The sequence below is a fragment of the Bufo bufo genome, chromosome 1 (genome assembly GCF_905171765.1).
Source record: "Bufo bufo chromosome 1, aBufBuf1.1, whole genome shotgun sequence".
Lineage (NCBI taxonomy): Eukaryota > Metazoa > Chordata > Amphibia > Anura > Bufonidae > Bufo > Bufo bufo.
The window spans coordinates 760475165-760497989 of record NC_053389.1 but is presented as its reverse complement, the minus strand read 5'-3'; the positions used below and the strand labels follow the sequence as shown (position 1 = coordinate 760497989).

Sequence of the window (22825 nt, the reverse complement as noted above, 5' to 3'; positions counted from 1 at the left end):
CTCCTGTGCAAACCCCTCTTACGGCTATTTTGTGCCTTTTTATTTACTGTATTTATTTATTTGCTGTCATTTTTAGCACAACTTTATTGTTTTTTATCATTCACAGTTGCTGACAGTTTATATTCAACTCAACCCCTTTAAAACCTGCGCTGCAATTGTAATAGACCCGTCTGATTTACCTCTACATATCCACAAGTATTTTAGCCCCTGTACCTTTTATTCTGCAGCCATGGACGCAGTCATACACGCACTCTCCACGTACATGGATGCACTCATACACGCACTCTCCACGTACATGGACGCAGTCATACACGCACTCTCCACGTACATGGACGCAGTCATACACGCACACTCCACATACATGGACGCCGTCACACGCACTCTCCACGTACATGGACGCAGTCATACACGCACTATCCACGTACATGGACGCCGTCATACACGCACTCTCCACGTACATGGACGCCATCATACACGCACTCTCCACGTACATGGACGCAGTCATACACGCACTCTTCACGTACATGGACGCAGTCATACACGCACTCTCCATGTACATGGACGCAGTCATGCGCGCACTCTCTACATACATCGACGCAGTCATACACGCACTCTCCACATACATGGACGCAGTCATACACGCACTCTCCACATACATGGACGCAATCTCCACATACATGGATGCAGTCATACACGCACTCTCCACATACATGGACGCACTCTCCACATACATGGACGCAGTCATACACGCACTCTCCACATACATGGACGCACTCCCCACATACATGGATGCAGTCAAACATGCACTCTCCACATACATGGATGCAGTCATACACGCCCTCTCCACATACATGGACGCACTCTCCACATACATGGGCGCACTCATACACACACTCACATACATAGATGCACTCAGTGGCGTACATACAGGGGTCGCAGTTACGACCGGGCCCGGCACTCCAGGGGGCCCGGCCGCCTGTGGACCCCCGGCCCCTGCAGTAGTGCCACTCAGACTCAGGTGTGGGCCCGCTGCAGCGGTGGCGGCAGGTGACAGGGAGATGAACGCTTCCATTGTGGAAGCGCTCATCTCCATAGTGATCTGTATCGACGTCCTCCGGACAGCGATACAGATAGCTGTGCTGCGGCCGGGCAGGGGAGGGAGGCGTCTCCCTTCCCTGTTCCTCTGATAGGCTGCAGGCCTTGTGCCGACAGCCTATCAGAGCGGTGCAGGCGGCGCGATGACGTCATCGCGCCGCCTGAGCCGTACAGCGCAGGACACAGGCCAGAAGAGGCCTGCATTGCATCGCTGCTAAGGAGGTAAGTATAAGGGTTTATTTTATTTTTTTTATACCGGACTTTACTGGGACATGAGGAGGCACTTCATACTGGCAAATGAGGGGGAGGAGGTTGGCACTTCTTACTGGCAAATAGGGGGGGTTGGCACTTCTTACTGGCAAATGGGAGGTTCGCAACTTGGTACTTACTGGCAAATGGGGGGGTTGGCACTTCTTACTGGCAAATAGAGGGGGGTTGGCACTTCATACTGGCAGATGAGGGGCGGTTTGGTACTTCTTACTGGCAGATGAGGGGTGGTTTGGCACTTCTTACTGGCAAATGAGGGGGGTTGGCGCTTATTGGCAAATGAGGGGGGGTTGGCACTTCTTATTGGCAAATGAGGGGGGGTTGGCACTTCATACTGGCAAATGAGGGGGGGTTTGGCACTTCATACTGGCAAATGAGGGGGGTTTCGCACTTCATACTGGCAAATGAGGGGGGGTTGGCACTTCATACTGGCAAATGAGGGGGGGTTGGCACTTCATACTGGGAAATGAAGGGGGGGTTTGGCACTTGATACTGGCAAATGAAGGGGGGGTTTGGCACTTGATACTGACAAATGAAGGGGGGGTTGGCACTTGATACTGGCAAATGAAGTGGAGGTTGGCACTTGATACTGGCACATGGGGGGTTTGGCACTTGATACTGGCACATGGGGGGTTTGGCACTTGATACTGGCACATGGGGGGTTTGGCACTTGATACTGGCACACGGGGGGTTTGGCATTTGATACTGGCACACGGGGGCTTTGGCATTTGATACTGGCACACGGGGGGTTTGGCACTTGATACTGGCACATGGGGCAGTTGGCACTTGATACTGGCACATGGGGCAGTTGGCACTTGATAGTGGCACATGGGGGGGAGAGAGGCACTTGTTACTGACACATTATTGGGAGTACTATTGGGGACCACAAGGCACAGTATTGGGGTAGTAGGATGTTTTGTCCAGGAGATGGTAGGATTATTTTTTTTTGTCAAACTGCAGAGATTAAAAACAGCGTAAAAATGGTGGTCTGGTCTGAAAGGAGAAGACGAGGACAGAGAACATCTACATCGAAGGAGACGTCACTGGATGTAAGAGGTACGGGCGCAATTTATGGGTGGGGCTGTGTGTGGGTGTGGTTTGAGGGCAGGTGGGGACACAGGGGCCCCATAATCTCCTATTGCCCAGGGAAATGCCCCTCCCGAGACGAGACCGGGGGGGGGGGGGGCCATGGATCAGTTTCGCACCGGGGCCCCATGGATTGTGTGTACGCCACTGGATGCACTCATACACACACTGTCACATACATAGATGCACTCATACACATACTCTCCACATACATGGATGCATTCATGCACACAGTCACCACATACATGGACGCACACATATACAGTCGTGGCCAAAAGTTTTGAGAATTACATAAATATTGGAAATTGGAAAAGTTGCTGCTTAAGTTTTTATAATAGCAATTTTATATGTTATAATGAGTGATCAGATGAATTGCATAATCCTTCTTTGCCATGAAAATTAACTTAATCCCAAAAAAAACCTTTCCACTGCATTTCATGGCTGTCATTAAGGCCTCATGCACACGACCGTTGTGTGCATCCGTGGCCGTTGTGCCGTTTTCCGTTTTTTTTCGCAGACCCATTGACTTTCAATGGGTCCGTGGAAAAATCGGAAAATGCACCGTTTTGCAGCCGCATCCGTGATCCGTGTTTCCTGTCCGTCAAAAAAATATGACCTGCCCGATTTTTTTGACGGACAACGGTTCACGGACCCATTCAAGTCAATAGGTCCGTGAAAGAACACGGATGCACACAAGATTGGCATCCGCGTCCGTGATCCGTGGCCGTAAGTTACTTTTTATACAGACGGATCCGAAGATCCGTCTGCATAAAAGCTTTTTCAGAGATGAGTTTTCACTTCGTGAAAACTCAAATCCGACAGTATATTCTAACACAGAGGCGTTCCCATAGTGATGGGGACGCTTCTAGCTAGAATATACTGAGAACTGTGTACATGACTGCCCCCTGCTGCCTGGCAGCACCCGATCTCTTACAGGGGGCTGTGATCCGCACAATTAACCCCTCAGGTGCTGCACCTGAAGGGGTTAATTGTGCATATCATAGCCCCCTATAAGAGATCAGGGGCTGCCAGGCAGCAGGGGGAAGACCCCCCTCCCTCCCCAGTTTGAATATCATTGGTGGCCAGTGTGCGGCCCCCCCCCGCCTATTGTAATATCATTGGTGGCCAGTGTGCGGCCTCCCCCCCCTCCCCCCCTCTATTGTATTAATATCATTGGTGGCCAGTGTGCGGCCTCCCCTCCGTCGGCCCCCCTCTATTGTAATTTCATTGGTGGCCAGTGGGCGGCCTCCCCTCTCCCCCCGCCCGATCATTGGTGGCAGCGGAGATTCCGATCGGAGTCCCAGTTTAATCGCTCTGGGGCTCCGATCGGTAACCATGGCAACCAGGACGCTACTGCAGGCCTGGTTGCCATGGTTACTTAGCAACATTACAATATTAGAAGCATCACTTCATACTTACCTGCTGACTTCTGCGATGTGTGTCCGGCCGGGAGCTCCTCCTACTGGTAAGTGACAGATCAATGCGCCGCACAGACCTGTCACTTACCAGTAGGAGGAGCTCCCGGCCGGACACACATCGCAGAAGCCAGCAGGTAAGTATGAAGTGATGCTTCTAATATTGTAATATTCCTAAGTAACCATGGCAACCAGGCCTGCAGTAGCGTCCTGGTTGCCATGGTTACCGATCGGAGCCCCAGAGCGATTAAACTGGGACTCCGATCGGAATCTCCGCTGCCACCAATAATCGGGCGGAGGGGGGGGGGGGGAGAGGGGAGGCCGCCCAATGGCCACCAATGAAATTACAATAGAGGGGGGGAGGGGGAGGGGAGGCCGCACACTGGCCACCAATGATATTACAATAGAGGGGGGGAGGGGAGGCCGCACACTGGCCACCAATGATATTACAATAGAGGGGGGGAGGGGAGGCCGCACACTGGCCACCAATGATATTACAATAGAGGGGGGCCGACGGAGGGGGGGGGGCGGGGGAGGGGAGGCCGCACACTGGCCACCAATGATATTCAAACTGGGGAGGGTGGGGGGTCTGCCCCCTGCTGCCTGGCAGCCCCTGATCTCTTACAGGGGGCTATGATACGCACAATTAACCCCTTCAGGTGCGGCACCTGAAGGGTTAATTGTGCTGATCACAGCCCCCTGTAAAAGATCGGGTGCTGCCAGGCACCAGGGGGCAGTCATGTACACAGTTCGTCGTATATTCTAACTAGAAGCGTCCCCATCACTATGGGAACGCCTCTGTGTTAGAATATACTGTCGGATATGAGGTTCACAATGTAACTCATATCCGACAGTATATTCTAACATAGAGGCGTTCCCATGGTGATGGGGACGCTTCAAGTTAAAATATACCATCGGATTGGAGAAAACTCCGATCCTATGGTATATTAACTCCTGACTTTAGATTGAAAGTCAATGGGGGACGGATCCGTTTGAAATTGCACCATATTGTGTCAACGTCAAACGGATCCGTCCCCATTGACTTGCATTGTAATAGGCGGACACCAAAACGACTGTTTTTTCATGTCCGTGGATCCTCCAAAAATCAAGGAAGACCCACGGACGAAAAAATAGTCACGGATCACGGCAAAACGGAACCCGTTTTTGCGGACCGTAAAAAAAAACGGTCGTGTGCATGAGGCCTAAAGGACCTGCTGAGATCATTTCAGTAATCGTCTTGTTAACTCAGGTGAGAATGTTGACGAGCACAAGGCTGGAGATCATTATGTCAGGCTGATTGGGTTAAAATGGCAGACTTGACATGTTAAAAGGAGGGTGATGCTTGAAATCATTGTTCTTCCATTGTTAACCATGGTGACCTGAAAAGAAATGCGTGCAGCCATCATTGCGTTGCATAAAAATGGATTCACAGGCAAGGATATTGTGGCTACTAAGATTGCACCTCAATCAACAATTTATAGGATCATCAAGAACTTCAAGGAAAGAGGTTCAATTCTTGTTAAGAAGGCTTCAGGGCGTCCAATAAAGTCCAGCAAGCGCCAGGATCGTCTCCTAAAGAGGATTCAGCTGCGGGATCGGAGTGCCACCAGTGCAGAGCTTGCTCAGGAAAGGCAGCAGGCAGGTGTGAGCGCATCTGCATGCACAGTGAGGCAAAGACTTTTGGAAGATGGCCTGGTGTCAAGAAGGGCAGCAAAGAAGCCACTTCTCTCCAAAAAAAACATCAGGGACAGATTGATCTTCTGCAGAAAGTATAGTGAATGGACTGCTGAGGACTGGGGCAAAGTCATATTCTCTGATGAAGCCTCTTTCCGATTGTTTGGGGGATCTGGAAAAAGGCTTGTCCGGAGAAGAAAAGGTGAGCGCTACCATCAGTCCTGTGTCATGCCAACAGTAAAGCATCCTGAGACCATTCATGTGTGGGGTTGCTTCTCATCCAAGGGAGTGGGCTCACTCACAATTTTGCCCAAAAACACAGCCATGAATAAAGAATGGTACCAAAACACCCTCCAACAGCAACTTCTTCCAACAATCCAACAACAGTTTGGTGAAGAACAATGCATTTTCCAGCATGATGGAGCACCGTGCCATAAGGAAAAAGTGATAACTAAGTGGCTCGGGGACCAAAACTTTGACATTTTGGGTCCATGGCCTGGAAACTCCCCAGATCTTAATCCCATTGAGAACTTGTGGTCAATCCTCAAGAGGCGGGTGGACAAACAAAAGCCCACTAATTCTGACAAACTCCAAGAAGTGATTATGAAAGAATAGGTTGCTATCAGTCAGGAATTGGCCCAGAAGTTGATTGAGAGCATGCCCAGTCGAATTGCAGAGGTCCTGAAAAAGAAGGGCCAACAAAAAGCCTTTGAAATGTATGAAGTGCGTGTAATTATATTTCACTACATCACAGAAACAACTGAAACAAAGATCTAAAAGCAGTTTAGCAGCAAACTTTGTGAAAACTAATATTTGTGTCATTCTCAAAACTTTTGGCCACGACAGTACAATACACATATATAGATACCCAGCTTTCCTGCTGTGCCTCTCCCCCATACTCTAATGCCTCTGCACTTGTGCCATGCAGGATAGCAGGGAAGCTGGATGACATTTCATGATATAATTCACCCAGCTTTCCTACTGTACTGCAGGTCACATGTGCACAGTCTGGGAAAGCTGAATATAACAGCAGTAGTTCCCCTGCCACTCACATCACTGGTGCAGTTGTGGCAATCCAACTGATGTTCAGCATGCTGGGCAGGGAAGGTTCAGGCTGCAGGAATCGCGGGTGGGAAAGGGGACGGGGCTATTATAGCTCCGCCTGTAAGGCTAAATAGGCCCTTTGCCTAAATGTGTCCCACAAGATTTCGGTGATCAGCTTGAATTAAGCCCTATTCGGTACCGAGAGAATGAATTAGATGGGAACCAAAAACACGTGTCTTTCTCTGATCCATTCTGGTTTATTCACTGCGTGCCAACACTTAATATAGGGGAGGATTGACCTCCCATTACATCCAATCATATGTTAGCATTAGTCTTATCGTATGGCCTGAATACACATGAGCTCTGCATTTACAGAAATAGATGTTTCATAGTAGCGACAGTTAATCATTCAGGTATAAACATGAGAATGACCTTGTGAACTAAGGCTGGTTAAACAAATGTATGTATGCATTTTCTAATCTGGTCTCAATACTACAGAGGGAGAAAGACACAAATGGAAATCTTAGAATAGTGCACTGGCCTGATGCAATCGTAATACACGTGGCTGAATAAGACAAAATGGAGTTACTTATACGCCATCAATCCTCTCTTTAGAACCTTATATATCTTATACTATATGGTTCTTTCTCTGCTCTTCCTTGGTTTGCTTGTAAGCCTTTAGATATTCCATATACCCTTCAGGAGTATAATCCTCAGGCTTTGTTGGGGTTGTGTTTGCCTCTTCTACCTTTACCGGAGTATAGAGGAATGTTGAGTGTACCCCTCTTTCGGCCACATTTTTACATATGGCTAGAAGGGAGGGCACACACTGCAGACAACAGCAGAGACACACTATTGCAGCGACCACAGCAAATGCCACTCCTAAAACATATCTTATTTGACCAAAGTCAGGTATCCAGCCAAAAAGCCAGTCCCACCAACCTTGGTCAACATCTTGTTTTATATGTTTAATCATGTCTTCTAGTTGGCCTATTTTATCTTTTATACCACGGGAGTGATCTGATAAATTGAAACAACACATCCCTGCGAACGCTGAGCATCCTACACCATGCTGGAGCAATAAATAGTCAATAGTTGCCCTATTCTGCAAGATAGCCTTTTTATACGATTGTATATCCAGAAGCATATCTTGCAGAATTGCACTAGTGACATTTATCTGTTTTACCATAAAACAGGCAAGTTTTGATATTGTCCTGTGGTTATATATGGCCAACCCTGGTACCCCTATCAAAGATACCCCTAAACTCATATATTCTGATCTAGAGAGGAGATTCACATTATAATCACAATTTTCTGGTAGCTGTAGGGAAGTGTCTCTCGTGTGTCGTGTCTGCATTGCTGGGAATAGTGGTATCATTGCTAATGTCAGCCTAGCTATTGTACAGGGTCCCTCTGTAATATTGGCCGGTATGTATGTGTAACTAGTATTTCCACAGGCCAATACCCATCCTGCTGGTAGAGGTACATGTTTGTCTAGGGATGGTACTGTTTTTGTAATATTACATTGCATATTTTTTCCTGATACTATCTTTTTACAACTATCTATATCTCTATCACAAATATTTGGCTTAGTCTTATTCTGCATTTTTGCTTGTATGCAGGGGGGCAATAGTGTCTCATCACAGGTGAAGTTATAACATATTTCTGCTGCTGTGACAAGACCTGTAATTATTTCTATCATATTACTCTGCAGAGTCTCATATGTAGGACAGTCATAACAAGCATGATAAGGATTTACATATCCATATTTAACATCATGATCCTCCAAATCAGTGTCATTCCATTGGGAACGTAGGAGCCCCGTCCATACAGCTACTGGGGTGGGGACCGCTACCAGACATGTCTCCAAAATGTTAGATGCCGATAAAGTGGTTCGGAGACAAAAGTCAGTTAAGTTCAGAGTTTTGGCCAGGTACAGCCATAAGTTCTCCTTTGTCTTCCACAGATTGTCTTCCCCTCTGCATTCTGTTTTCAGGTATATCTGCAGGAGACACAAAATTGCAATTATTAAGGCACTGCATCTCAGCCATCTCGAGGAATTTCCCAACTGCGTCATCTCGTTGAGGGTCAAGGCTGTCTGCCTCCGTTAGTACCCCTTCTGTATCTTCTTCGAGGTCAAGGCTGTCTGCCCCCGTTAGTACCTCTGGGCCTCGTTGGAGGTCAGGGCTGTCTGCCCCCGTTAGTACCTCTCTTTTCTTCACCAACTTAATCCTTGTGGCGTGGATCCACGTGGGTGACTGTTCAGTGAGGACTGCTGTTCTGGTGATCGCGACTACCTCGGTGGGTGGTCCGTAGGTGAAGCTTCCTGGTTCCTTTCCCTTCTTTAAGATCTTGATCATCACCTGGTCGCCTACCCGGAATGGATGGGTTGGTTCCTGTGAAAGAGAAGGAGACTTACAAGCAACTTTTTCTTCAGTTTTACTGAGGACTTTGATCAGATTAGTAACATACTCCTCTCTGATCAGGTCCAAGTCCCCTTCCTGCATTACCAGGGGGCGTCTTGCCCATGGTGTGGGGAAAGGCCTACCCATCAGAATTTCAAATGGTGAAATCCCTAACTTCTTATTAGGCGTCATTCTAATTTCTGCAAGTATTATGGGTAGGATTTGTTTCCATTTTTCAAATGTACCAGCAGTGGCCTTCCTGAGTTTGTCTTTAACTGTCCTGTTCATTCTTTCCACAATGCCTGAGCTTTGTGGGTGATACGGAATATGATATTTCCATTCCACCTGTAACAGTCTAGCTACCTCCTTGTTAAGTTTTGAGGTGAAGGCCGGCCCCTGGTCTGATTCAATAACCAGAGGACAGCCCCACCTTGGGATTATTTGCTGAGTCAGAATTTTGGCTGTAGTTTTAGCATCTTCTGCCTTTGTAGGGAAGACTTCTGGCCACCTTGAGAACATGTCCACTATCACTAATGCATACTCTTGTTTCCCTTTTGTTTTAGGTATATGCGTATAATCCACCTGCAAGTGGGTGAATGGTGTAGTGGGATAGTCAAGGTGTTGGTGAGGTATTTTCAGTGGGTTGTTAGGGTTGTTTCTTAAGCACGTAATACATCTGTGTATGTAGTCTGTGACTAGCTGTTTGCTATCAGTAATGTAAAAACTTTGGCTCAGCAACATGTGGGTGGTTTGTATGCTGTTGTGTCCTACACCGTGAAAGTGTGCAATGAAGATGGATGCACTATGCTGAGGTATGCATGGCTTCCCCTCCTTGCAGATCAATCCAGACTTTGGATTTTTCTGCAAGATTGGATAGCACCAATCCTTCTCCTCTGTTTCAGTGGCATACCTTTGTAGGTCTGTTAGCATGTGTGTCAAATCAGGTGAGGGTGGGTGTAAGACTGCCATTTCCCAATTGTCATGATTCATTCTATTTGGATTACTCTTGGCTGTGTCTTTAGCTACACTATCTGCAAATGCATTACCTCTCGAAATTCTGTCTTTTCCATTTGTGTGTGCCCTGCAATGTACTATAGCTAAATCTGAAGGCAATCTGATTGCAGCCAAGAGGTCCGTGACTAGCTGTGCATGTGAGATTCTCTTACCGTCTGCTGCAGTGAATCCTCTCCTCTGCCAAATCATCCCATGATCCCATACTACACCATGAGCATATCTGCTGTCTGTGTAAATAGTGACAGGTTTATTGGTGTGTAGTATGCAAGCCCTTGTGAGTGCAATGAGTTCAGCTGCCTGTGCAGACTGGATGGGAATTGGGTTTGCTTCCAAGACTATATCTGGCAGCATAACAATAGCATATGCTGCACAGAATATAGTATCAGTGGGGCGAGAGCATGATCCATCAACAAAAACTTCTTGTGCATCAGGTATGGGAACAGTTGATAAGTCAGCCCTAGGTGACGTCTCGTGATTGAGCACCTGTAAGCAATCATGTGTGTCAGGAAGGGCGTCTTCTGTTCCTTTCAGCCCTAGTAATGCATTCAAAATAGGTGCTGGTCCTGTAATGTTGGATGCATATTTAATCTGGAGTGAAGGGTTACTGAGCAACAGGATCTCATATCCAGATAATCTTTGCGCTGACATGTGTTGTGTATGTACACCTCTGAGTAAACCTACAACATCATGTGTAGTGTGCAAGAAGGTTAAATGTCCCAGGGTGAAAGTAGTTGCTAATTCTACCATCATTGCACAGGCTGCAAGGGAACACAGACATGCCGACATCCCCTGGACAGAGGTGGGCATAACCTTTGAGAAAAACGCACAAGGACGCAACTTGCCTCCGTGTTCTTGTGTCAGTACCCCCGCCATGGTTTTACAATTTTGGCGTGCAAACATGTGGAAGGGCATATTATAGTCAGGGAGGCCCAGCCCTGGACTCGACATGAGCGAACATTTCAGACAATCAAATGCATTGTACATTTCAGAAGACCATTTAATCAGATCTGGATTTCCATCCAGAGTGGCTTGCCTCAAAACATTGTCGTAGTAAGAACAATCAGGAATCCATTGTCTACAGTAATTTATCATACCAAGGAAAGATAACATTTCTTTCCTGGTGTGCGGGGCGACCAAACCCGCAATAGACTGGACTCTTTCTGCGCTGATTCTCCGTTCACCTTTTGTGAGGACAAAGCCCAAGTATTCAACCTGCATTTTACACCATTGCATTTTCTTGAGTGCCACTTTGTGACCACATCCTGACAACCATTTTAACAGTGATAAACCATCCTGAATGCTGGCCTCCGCTGACATGCTACACAGTAACAAATCATCAACATATTGCAGCAACACAGAGCCTTGGGGGGGGTACCATAGTTTTAACGTGGCTTGGAGGACTATGCTGTACACTACAGGTGAATCAGCAAATCCCTGAGGCATTCTGCACCAGGTCAGTTGTCGTCCATCAAAGGAAAAAGCAAAAAGTAGTCTGGTTGCCTTATCAACTGGGATAGAAAAGAAAGCATTTTTCAGATCTATCACACTGAAATAGACAGCGTCTGCAGGAATTGCAGAAAGAAGTGAGGTGACATCTGGGACAATAGGAGCAATAGGCACAATGATATTATTTATTGCCCTTAAGTCCTGCACAAAGCGGGTAGTACCATCTGCCTTTGTCACTGGATTCACGGGCGTGCTGTAGGGTGAAATCACCTCTTCCAGGATTCCCTTTTGTAGGAATTCCTTTATCATTGGCCTAAGCCCATCAAGTTTCTCTTTTGACAGCGTGTATTGTTTCTGATATACAGGTGAACTGCCCTCTTTGATGGTTGCTTTGTATGGTGTGCAGTCAATGAATCCTGTGTCATAGTCCCCCTTTGCCCATAATGATGGGTCTATATCCTCTAATTCTGAGTGATCTTGTAAGTTTGTAAGGATCAGAGGTGTGGGGGTTATTATGGGCAAAGCATCAGAGTATACACTGATGCCATTGTTCTCAACAGTGATTTGCAATTCTAACTTAATGAATAAGTCTCTTCCCAGAAGACTCACAGGACATTCAGGTATGATGCTAAAAGCATGATCTGTAATGTATTCCCTATCAATGGTTTCTACTGGTAAGGAATCTGTTCTGTATGTCCTCGTCAGTACCCCATTTATTCCCATAGAGGGCGCACACTTCCTTAAAGGCCCTTTGTACATTGAGTTGTTTAACACACTAGAAGTAGCTCCACTATCTATTAAAAATCCCACTTTTCTTCCTCCTACTCTAAGTAGAATTACTGGTGTGTCCTTCCAATGTGTTGTGACCTGCGTGAAAGCTGGGCTTCGTCCCTCAGGGCATCCTCAGTATGAGTTTTGCTGATGCCAATCTAATGGGAATCTGGGCTGACTCTGTGGACCTTGTCTGTGGTTTATCTGACTTGGTTGGTTGTTTTGTGACTGAGTGTCAGGTTTCTGTGTGTTGTAATCTTGACCTCTCCCCTTACCCTTTTTTGGTGCACGGCATTGACGTGCCCAATGTCCTTCTTTTCCACAGTTATAACAACAATTATTTGGCAATGAGTCATGTTTTCCATTGTAGGGTCTGCTATTATTCCCACCCCTCCCCCTGCCTCTGCTAGTATATGCGTGTGTGGGGGATGTTGCTTTCCTTATCTCAAAGCATCCTGCTGCTTCTTTTTCAAAGAGATGTTTCTCAAACTCATCAGTTGTATCTGAAGTCCAAGAGGACACATTTTGTTTCACAGTTAGGATCAATTTATCTGATAGATTGTTTACAAATGTGGAGATAATCAAACTGTCATTGTCACGCACAGGTAGCCCCGCCTCAGTCTTCCAGCAATCAATGAATCTTTTCCAGAATTCAGTGACCGTTTCAACAGATTTCTGTTTGCAGGCTACTGCTACGGGCAATGAAGATTTTTGTTTGAATACCTCATTCATATGTTCCTCAATCTCCGCCCATATCCTTTTCTGACCCACTTCTGTATTACATACATAATCTAGAGCATCACTGTGTTGTGTAATAGTAGATATGGAGCTAACCTTGTCCCAATTCCAGGTTGTGTGTGTTCCTATAATACCATCCAGGATAAGCCTTAAATCTTCCTGTGTGTAGTTGCGCCCTCTACAGGCCTTTTTTTTAGGTATGTAATAGTCCCTAGTGGGGCTATGGAAGGTTTGGGACAATACTTTATAATTTTGTTGAGATCCTCTATTTCTATGGGCTTTTTTACTAAGTGTTGTCCTACTGTCAGAAAGGGAGCGATTACTTGGACTCCTTCCTTTGATTCACCCTGTTCTGTTTCATCTTTCATTCTACTTGTACTGCGTGTAGTATAACTAGTATGTGGTGTGCCAGTATTTAGACTGCGCTCTGCTATGTTTCCAAATGTTGGCATGGGGGGTCGGTATTTTTCTTCTAGTTTTAATGGAATAACCGCTGTTACAGCATCTTCCTCAATCTGAGTCAGAACTGGGTACAGAGGTGCCGTGGGGGTGGATTTATTATAAGGTGGAGGGGATTTCTGACTTCTCTTCTTTGTGCCTACCTCCTGTTCTATTTCATGTAGAGACCTATCATTTTTGGGACTTTTTAGATTCTTATTCTTCTTGCTATTACCTGCATCATACCAGTGGGGGGCTATTTCCAGCCATTGTTCTGCACTCCTGGACATGTACTCCATGTCCCAGGAAGGATCGGCATTGAAATGCGGCCAGGCTGTTTTATCACCTAGACATAGTCCTTTGACCATATCCATATGATAAATACTATTATCACCGTCCCTGGGGAATGGATCTGCAGCATCCATTACCTCAGTCCAGCCTGCTAGATTATCTACCCACGGGTTGATCAGGTAATAGTTTGTTGGACTAACACGGGCTACATAGACTTTGCAAGTTTCTCCTGGTTCTGGTTTAGGGAATTTAGTTTTAGACCCTTGTCCTCCCATGTTAGTATTTATAGTTCAAAGAGTAAGTGAGACAATCGCTGTCAGGACTGGCTGTACTGCACTGAAATAGCGCCGACAAGACCTGTCAACTGATCAGCTGATTCGTATCTTAATGTCTCTCTATACTCTTTGGACCCCTATCGACTATTGTTGTTTCGGACCGCCACTTGCGTTCAAATTTTCCGGGTCAACAGATTACTCTTAGCCGAAAAACTGGGGCGTCTTGCAGTCCTCCACAACACAAACAATTTTACACATTAACAGTAGTTTAACCCAAAATACATCAATTTGATAATAACAGTGGGATGCGACCGTACACTTACCACCCGGTCAGTATCTCACACAAACAGATAATCTTATTACTTCTAAAATACTTATACTATATATATATATAGGAGTTAATCCAAGCTTGTACCTTCTGTTCCCGGAACAGATTATTCATATTCATAGTGCACTTTTTATATCTCACGATATGGACTCCCGGAGCCTCTTACAATCAACTTTTGCGTGTGCCCCAGACACCCCAGACACCGCAATTCACCGAAATCATAAATAGATGGTTCAACTTACTTTAAGTCGAGATTTTGGTCAGTGCCTCCAGGTCCGAAGAAGACAATTGATGTCTCTTGTACCTAAAGATGGCCCTCTCGATCACGGACAAGCCGCCAAAGCTGTAAGGCTAAATAGGCCCTTTGCCTAAATGTGTCCCACAAGATTTCGGTGATCAGCTTGAATTAAGCCCTATTCGGTACCGAGAGAATGAATTAGATGGAGACCAAAAACACGTGTCTTTCTCTGATCCATTCTGGTTTATTCACTGCGTGCCAACACTTAATATAGGGGAGGATTGACCTCCCATTACATCCAATCATATGTTAGCATTAGTCTTATCGTATGGCCTGAATACACATGAGCTCTGCATTTACAGAAATAGATGTTTCATAGTAGCGACAGTTAATCATTCAGGTATAAACATGAGAATGACCTTGTGAAGTAAGGCTGGTTAAACAAATGTATGTATGCATTTTCTAATCTGGTCTCAATACTACAGAGGGAGAAAGACACAAATGGAAATCTTAGAATAGTGCACTGGCCTGATGCAATCGTAATACACGTGGCTGAATAAGACAAAATGGAGTTACTTATACGCCATCACCGCCCACATCGGGCCGTCCTGTTGCTGGTCACTGTCCATCATCAGAACTAGGGAGAGGCGGAGCAATGTCACTGATGTCAGGTCAGTGACAGAGGTGCAAGTGCAGGACTCTGGACCCGATGCAGGAGAAGTCAGCTGCTCTGACAGGGGCCCGGGGTGATGAAGTACAGTGACTGCTCTCGGGCCCCGAAGCAGCTGCTTCCCTGATAGCTACGCCACTGCTTGTTCTGTATCTGAGGTTTTTTTTTTCTCTGATTTAAGTCCTCTTCCATTCCGTTATTCCACAAAACATATCTGTATGGTTTCCGTATGCGATCCGTTTTTTTGCGGATCGGAAACGGAAACAGTAACTTATTAATCACCAAACACATGAGCAATATGGGCTGGGCATAGCATTTCTACAGTATGGATCTGCAAAATACGGATGGGTTTCATGTGCGTTCCCCATTTTTTGCGGACCCATTGACTTGAATGGGGCCTCGGACCGTGATTTGCAGACAGTAATAGGACATGCACTACTTTTTTGCGGAACGGAAATACGGAAACGTACCTTCCGTTGTTTTTGCAGACCCTTTGAAGTGAATGGTTCCGCATACGGTCCGCAAAAAAAACGGAAGCGGAAAGAAAATACGTTCGTGTGCATGAGCCCTTAGAAAGAGGATAGTCAGTATCTGCTTCTCCATGATGTAGAACTTTTCCTGGCATGAGAGGTGCAAAAGAAAGACCTTCTGGGCAGCAATGCTGGACCTAGCAGAAAGGGCTGAGCTCAGGATAGCTGGTAAGGGGGACAGACATCTTGACATCGAGCTAAGCTCATAGTAATACAGAGATTTGACCCCGTACAGTTTGCATTAACAAGTGGGCATTTTTTTTGGCCACATTAAAGATCAGATCAGTCAACCAATGAGCGCTGACTGTGTTCACATGGGGCATGAACGTTTGTCGGAACATTCATTCAGCCCATGTAAATGGACCTTAAAATGTTAACCTATAGGGCCATCACCAAGTTTACTGTATGGGGCCCCAATATTTCTTATGGCAGCCCAGCCTGTAACATTCGACAAAGTCATGATCACGTGTGTTTATTTTCAGATATCACTTACATTGAAGATAGCAGTTTCCTTGAACGTTTCCCAAATGATGCCACCTCCATTCAAGATACTTCACATAAATATTTTGTCATAAGTGGTAACAGTGTGTGGGCAAAGTGGGTGCGGCAACCAAACACAGGTATGGACTGCATGTCTTTTTTAAGCCTTTACATGGCAATTGAATATTTTCCTAGGTCATCAATGCTATTTCCCGGCCTTAGGCCTCTTTCACACGGGCGAGATTTCCGCGTGGGTGCAATGCGTGAGGTGAACGCATTGCACCCGCACTGAATCCGGACCCATTCATTTCTATGGGGCTGTGCACATGAGCGGTGATTTTCACGCATCACTTGTGCATTGCGTGAAAATCGCAGCATGCTCCTCTTTGTGCGTTTTTCACGCAACGCAGGCCCCATCGAAATAAATGGGGCTGCGTGAAAATCGCAAGCATCCGCAAGCAAGTGTGGATGCGGTGCGATTTTCACGCATGGTTGCTAGGAGATGATGGGGACCTGATCATTATATTATTTTCCCTTATAACATGGTTATAAGGGAAAATAATAGCATTCTGAATACAGAATGCTTAGTAGAATAGGGCTGGAGGGGTTAAATAATAAAAAATAATTTAACTCACCTTAATCCACTTGTTTGCGCAGCCCGGCTTCTCTTCTTTCTTCTTCTTTGCTGTGCAGGAGGAAAATGACCTGTGGTGATGTCACTGCGCTCATCACATGGTCCGTCACATGATCCATCACCATGGTGATGGACCATGTGATGAGCGCAGTGACATCACCACAGGTCCTTTACCCAGGTCCTGAAGAAAGAAGACAGAAGAAAAGCCGGGCTGCGCGAACAAGTGGATTAAGGTGAGTTAAATTATTATTTCTTTTTTTTAACCCCTCCAGCCCTAATTTACTAAGCATTCTGTATTAAGAATGCTATTATTTTCCCTTATAACCATGTTATAAGGGAAAATAATACAATCTACACAACACCGATACCAAACCCGAACTTCTGTGAAGAAGTCCGGGTTCGGGTTTGGGTACCAAACTTGTAGATTTTTCTCACGCACGTGCAAAATGCATTAAAACGCACCCGCATTTTTTTCGGCCCTAAAACATGACGCCCATGTGAAAGAGGCCTTACTGTTTTCTAGAAGGTGTAAAATATAATAAGTCATACTCACCTTCATCGATCCTCTGCTGCTCCTGTTCCGTCACTCCTTAGATCCCTGATGGTCTCTGCTTCCTGGTCCCTCTCAACACACAGGAAATGCCTGTTCAGCCAATCAGTGTCTGAGGCAGGTCACGGTTACAGCCTGTGATTGGCTGAGGTGGCATTTCCTGTTTGTCGAGAGGTAACAGGAAACAGAAACCAAAGAGAACCTAGAGAGTGACGGAACGTGAGCAGCTGGGGATAGTAGAGGTGCGCCTTTTTTTTTAAATGCCACTCTGACCCTTTTAATTCCTTAGAGAGGACCTTTTACCACTCCTGAGAGTCCTGAACTGCCTGTTTTAATAGCTTCATGCATTCCCAATGTAATAACAAGCCTGGAGCATCTATTCTTATGTCTCTATGTTGTGCCATTCTTTTATTACTGGATGAATTGCTAGCAGTCTGCAGTAAGGGTACAGAGGGGAAGTAACAAGTTAGGGGTGTAGCTGACCAGCTAAGACCTGTCCTAGGTTGCTAGTATAGCTTATATGTTTATACAGCTAGACCTGCCAATAACTTTAACTCCTTAAGGACCGGGCTCATTTTCACCTTAAGGACCAGGCCATTTTTTGCAAATCTGACCAGTGTCACTTTATGTGGTGATAACTTTAAAATGCTTTGACTTATCCAGTCCATTCTGAGATCGTTTTTTCGTCACATATTGTACTTTATGACACTGGTAAAATGGAGTAAAAAAAATGCATTTTTATTTATAAAAAAAAGACCAAATTTGCCTAAAATTCTGAAAAATTAGCAAATTTCCAAGTTTCAATTTCTCTACTTCTATAATACGTAGTAATACCTACAAAATCAGTTATTACTTTACATTACCCATATGTCTACTTCATGTTTGGATCATTTTAGGAATTACATTTTATTTTTTGAGGATGTTACAAGGCTTAGAAATTTAGAAGCAAATCTTGAAATTTTTCAGAAATTTTCAAAAACCCACTTTTTAAGGACCAGTTCAGGTCTGAAGTCACTTTGTGGGGCTATCATAATAGAAACGACCCAAAAATGACCAGATTCTAGAAACTACACCCCTCAAGGTATTCAAAACAGATTTTACCAACTTTGTTAACCCTTTCGGTGTTCCACAAGAATTAATGGAAAATAGAGATACAATTTCAAAATTTCACTTTTTTGGCAGATTTTCAATTTTAATATTTTTTTTCCAGTTACAAAGCAAGGGTTAACAGCCAAACAAAACTCAATATTTATGGCTCTGATTCTGTAGTTTACAGAAACACCCCATATGTGGTCGTAAACCGCTGTACGGGCACACGGCAGGGCGCAGAAAAAAAGGAATGCCATACGGTTTTTGGAAGGCAGATTTTGCTGGACTGTTTTTTTTACACCATGTCCCATTTGAAGCCCCCCTGATGCACCCCTAGAGTAGAAACTCCAAAAAAGTGACCCCATTTTAGAAACTACGGGATAGGGTGGCAGTTTTGTTGGTACTAGTTTAGGGTACATATGATTTTTGGTTGCTCTATATTACACTTTTTGTGAGGCAAGGTAACAAGAAATAGCTGTTTTGGCACCGTTTTTTTTTTTTTTTTTTTACAACATTCATCTGACAGGTTAGATCATGTGGTATTTTTATAGACCAGGTTGTCACGGATGCGGCGATACCTAATATGTATACTTTTTTTATTTATGTAAGTTTTACACAATGATTTCATTTTTGATTTGACAAAAAAAATCATGTTTTAGTCTTTCCATAGTCTGAGAACCATAGTTTTTTCAGTTTTTGGGCGATTATCTTGGGTAGAGTATAATTTTTGTGGGATGAGATGACGGTTTGATTGGCACTATTTTGGGGTGCCTATGACTTTTTAATAGCTTGCTAATACACTTTTTTGTGATGTAAGGTGACAAAAAATGGCTTTTTTTACACCGTTTTTATTTTAATTTTTTTTACGGTATTCACCTGAGGGGTTAGGTAATGTGATATTTTTATAAAGCAAATTATTACGGAATCGGCGATACCTAATATGTCAACTTTTTTTTATTTATGTAAGTTTTACACAATGATTTCATTTTTGAAACAAAAAAAATCATGTTTTAGTGTTTCCATAGTCTGAGAGCCATAGTTTTTTCAGTTTTTGGGCAATTATCTTGGGTAGGGTATGATTTTTGCGGGATGAGATGATGGTTTAATTGGCACTATTTTGGGGTGCATATGACTTTTTGATCACTTGCTATTACACTTTTTGTGATGTAAGGTGACAAAAAATGGTTTATTTAGCACAATTTTTATTTTTTATTTTTTACGGTGTTCATCTGAGGGGTTAGGTCATGTGATATTTTTATAGAGCCGGTCGATACGGACGCGGCAATACCTAATATGTCTATTATTTTTTTTTCCCCTATTTTTTACCAATTTTTTTTAACTTTATTTGGGGAAAATTACGTTTTTGTTTATTTTTACTTGAAACTTAATTTTTTTGGGGGGGGACTTTATTTTTTCAACTTTTTTTTTTACTTTATTTTTTGTCCCACTTTGGGACTTCAACTTTTGGTGGTCTGATCCCCTTTACAATGCATTCCAATACTTCTGTATTGGAATGCATTAGCTGTATGAGTAATACAGTGTGTATTACTCATACAGCTTCCTGCCAATGAGATCCAGGGGGCTGGATCTCACAGGCTCATCACCGGAAGGCAGCCCCAATGTCTAAGAAAGGCATCAGGCTTCCTTTCATGCCATCGGGTCCCCCTACAGCCGCAAGGGGACCCGATGGCACCGCAAAAGCCGAAAACTGCAGGTCTGAATTGACCTGCGGTTTGCCGCGATCGCCAACATGGGGGGGTCACGGGACCCCCCCGCGCATTGACCCAAGGTGCCTGCTCGATGATTTGAGCAGGCGCCTTGTTCTGATCACCGCCCGCTGGGCGGCGGCGATCGGAAATACACATGACGTACCGGTACGTCATGTGTTCTTAAGTACCGGGACAACATGCCGTACCGGTACGTCATGTGTCCGGAAGAGGTTAATACAGTTCCTATGTAAGTGTGTTAACGACAAAAGCAGAGTTATTTACTGTGACTTCATGTTTTTGATGTAATGTAATACAGGGAGTGCAGAATTATTAGGCAAATGAGTATTTTGACCACATCATCCTCTTTATGCATGTTGTCTTACTCCAAGCTGTATAGGCTCGAAAGCCTACTACCAATTAAGCATATTAGATGATGTGCATCTCTGTAATGAGAAGGGGTGTGGTCTAATGACATCAACACCCTATATCAGGTGTGCATAATTATTAGGCAAAATGGGTCAAAAGAAGGTCTTGACAGGCTCAGAAAAGTCAAAAATAGTGAGATATCTTGCAGAGGGATGCAGCACTCTTAAAATTGCAAAGCTTCTGAAGCGTGATCATCGAACAATCAAGCGTTTCATTCAAAATAGTCAACAGGGTCGCAAGAAGCGTGTGGAAAAACCAAGGCGCAAAATAACTGCCCATGAACTGAGAAAAGTCAAGCGTGCAGCTGCCAAGATGCCACTTGCCACCAGTTTGGCCATATTTCAGAGCTGCAACATCACTGGAGTGCCCAAAAGCACAAGGTGTGCAATACTCAGAGACATGGCCAAGGTAAGAAAGGCTGAAAGACGACCACCACTGAACAAGACACACAAGCTGAAACGTCAAGACTGGGCCAAGAAATAACTCAAGACTGATTTTTCTAAGGTTTTATGGACTGATGAAATGAGAGTGAGTCTTGATGGGCCAGATGGATGGGCCCGTGGCTGGATTTGTAAAGGGCAGAGAGTTCCAGTCCGACTCAGACGCCAGCAAGGTGGAGGTGGAGTACTGGTTTGGGCTGGTATCATCAAAGATGAGCTTGTGGGGCCTTTTCGGGTTGAGGATGGAGTCAAGCTCAACTCCTAGTCCTACTGCCAGTTTCTGGAAGACACCTTCTTCAAGCAGTGGTACAGGAAGAAGTCTGCATCCTTCAAGAAAAACATGATTTTCATGCAGGACAATGCTCCATCACACGCTCCAAGTACTCCACAGCGTGGCTGGCAAGAAAGGGTATAAAAGAAGAAAATCTAATGACATGGCCTCCTTGTTCACCTGATCTGAACCCCATTGAGAACCTGTGGTCCATCATCAAATGTGAGATTTACAAGGAGGGAAAACAGTACACCTCTCTGAACAGTGTCTGGGAGGCTGTGGTTGCTGCTGCACGCAATGTTGATGGTGAACAGATCAAAACACTGACAGAATCCATGGATGGCAGGCTTTTGAGTGTCCTTGCAAAGAAAGGTGGCTATATTGGTCACTGATTTGTTTTTGTTTTGTTTTTGAATGTCAGAAATGTATATTTGTGAATGTTGAGATGTTATATTGGTTTCACTGGTAAAAATAAATAATTGAAATGGGTATATATTTGTTTTTTGTTAAGTTGCCTAATATTTATGCACAGTAATAGTCACCTGCACACACAGATATCCCCCTAAAATAGCTAAAACTAAAAACAAACTAAAAACTACTTCCAAAAATATTCAGCTTTGATATTAATGAGTTTTTTGGGTTCATTGAGAACATGGTTGTTGTTCAATAATAAAATTAATCCTCAAAAATACAACTTGCCTAATAATTCTGCACTCCCTGTAGTTATATTTTGTGTTCATAGAAGCAGAAAAGATAATATGCCTTTAAGATTCATTATATGAATGTAGGTAAGCTCAATGACACAGCAGACACAACAGAAAGCGTAGAGTTAAACTGTTGTTGCTGGGCAGGAGTCTTGACCAATCACAGCCAGCCTCACACACAGCCTGTGTGGGAAATTCCCCTAGCAGGAGCTGCTAGAATCATTACACTAGAGGAGAGGAGCTGAACAGACATTCACTCCACAAAGAGCTGCATTTTATGGAAGCAGAGAGGCCAAAATAGGTATTTAGAACAGTATCAGCCCTTATGCCTCATTATTCCCCATTATGCCTCTCATTAGCCACCATTATGCCTCTCACTAACCACCATTATGCCTCTCATTAGCCCTAATTATGCCTCTCATTAGCCCTAATTATGCCTCTCATTGGCTCCATTATGCCTCTCATTAGCCCCATTATGTCTCATTAGCCCCTATTATGCCTCTCATTATCCCCCATTATGCCTCTCATTATCCCCCATTATGCCTCTCATTAGCCCCAATTATGCCTCTCATTAGCCTCCATTATGCCCCCAGCAGCCTCATTTTTTATTAAAAAAAATAAAAATAAATTAACTCTCTGCTCCTGGACACCGCCGCTCCTCGCCGCCCGCGATCCTCTTCCTCCTGCTGTCTGCTGTGCTCTGAACTGGCGCGGACAGCGTGACATCACAAATCGCCTCACACTGTGCACAGCCCTGCACAGCCCTGCACAGCCGACAGCCGAGGACCAGGATGCGG

At 44.8% G+C, this 22825-nt stretch overlaps 1 protein-coding gene across 2 annotated transcripts in view; it reads left to right on the top strand.

The window, feature by feature from the left end:
* Positions 1 to 22825, top strand: part of LOC120986200 — a 61534-nt gene that overhangs the window by 8517 nt on the left and 30192 nt on the right. For both annotated transcript variants that reach the window (XM_040414614.1, XM_040414613.1), the window contains exon 3: positions 16208 to 16345. In XM_040414614.1, coding sequence (XP_040270548.1) covers positions 16208 to 16345 — 138 coding nt within the window. The remainder of the gene's footprint in view (positions 1 to 16207; positions 16346 to 22825) is intronic.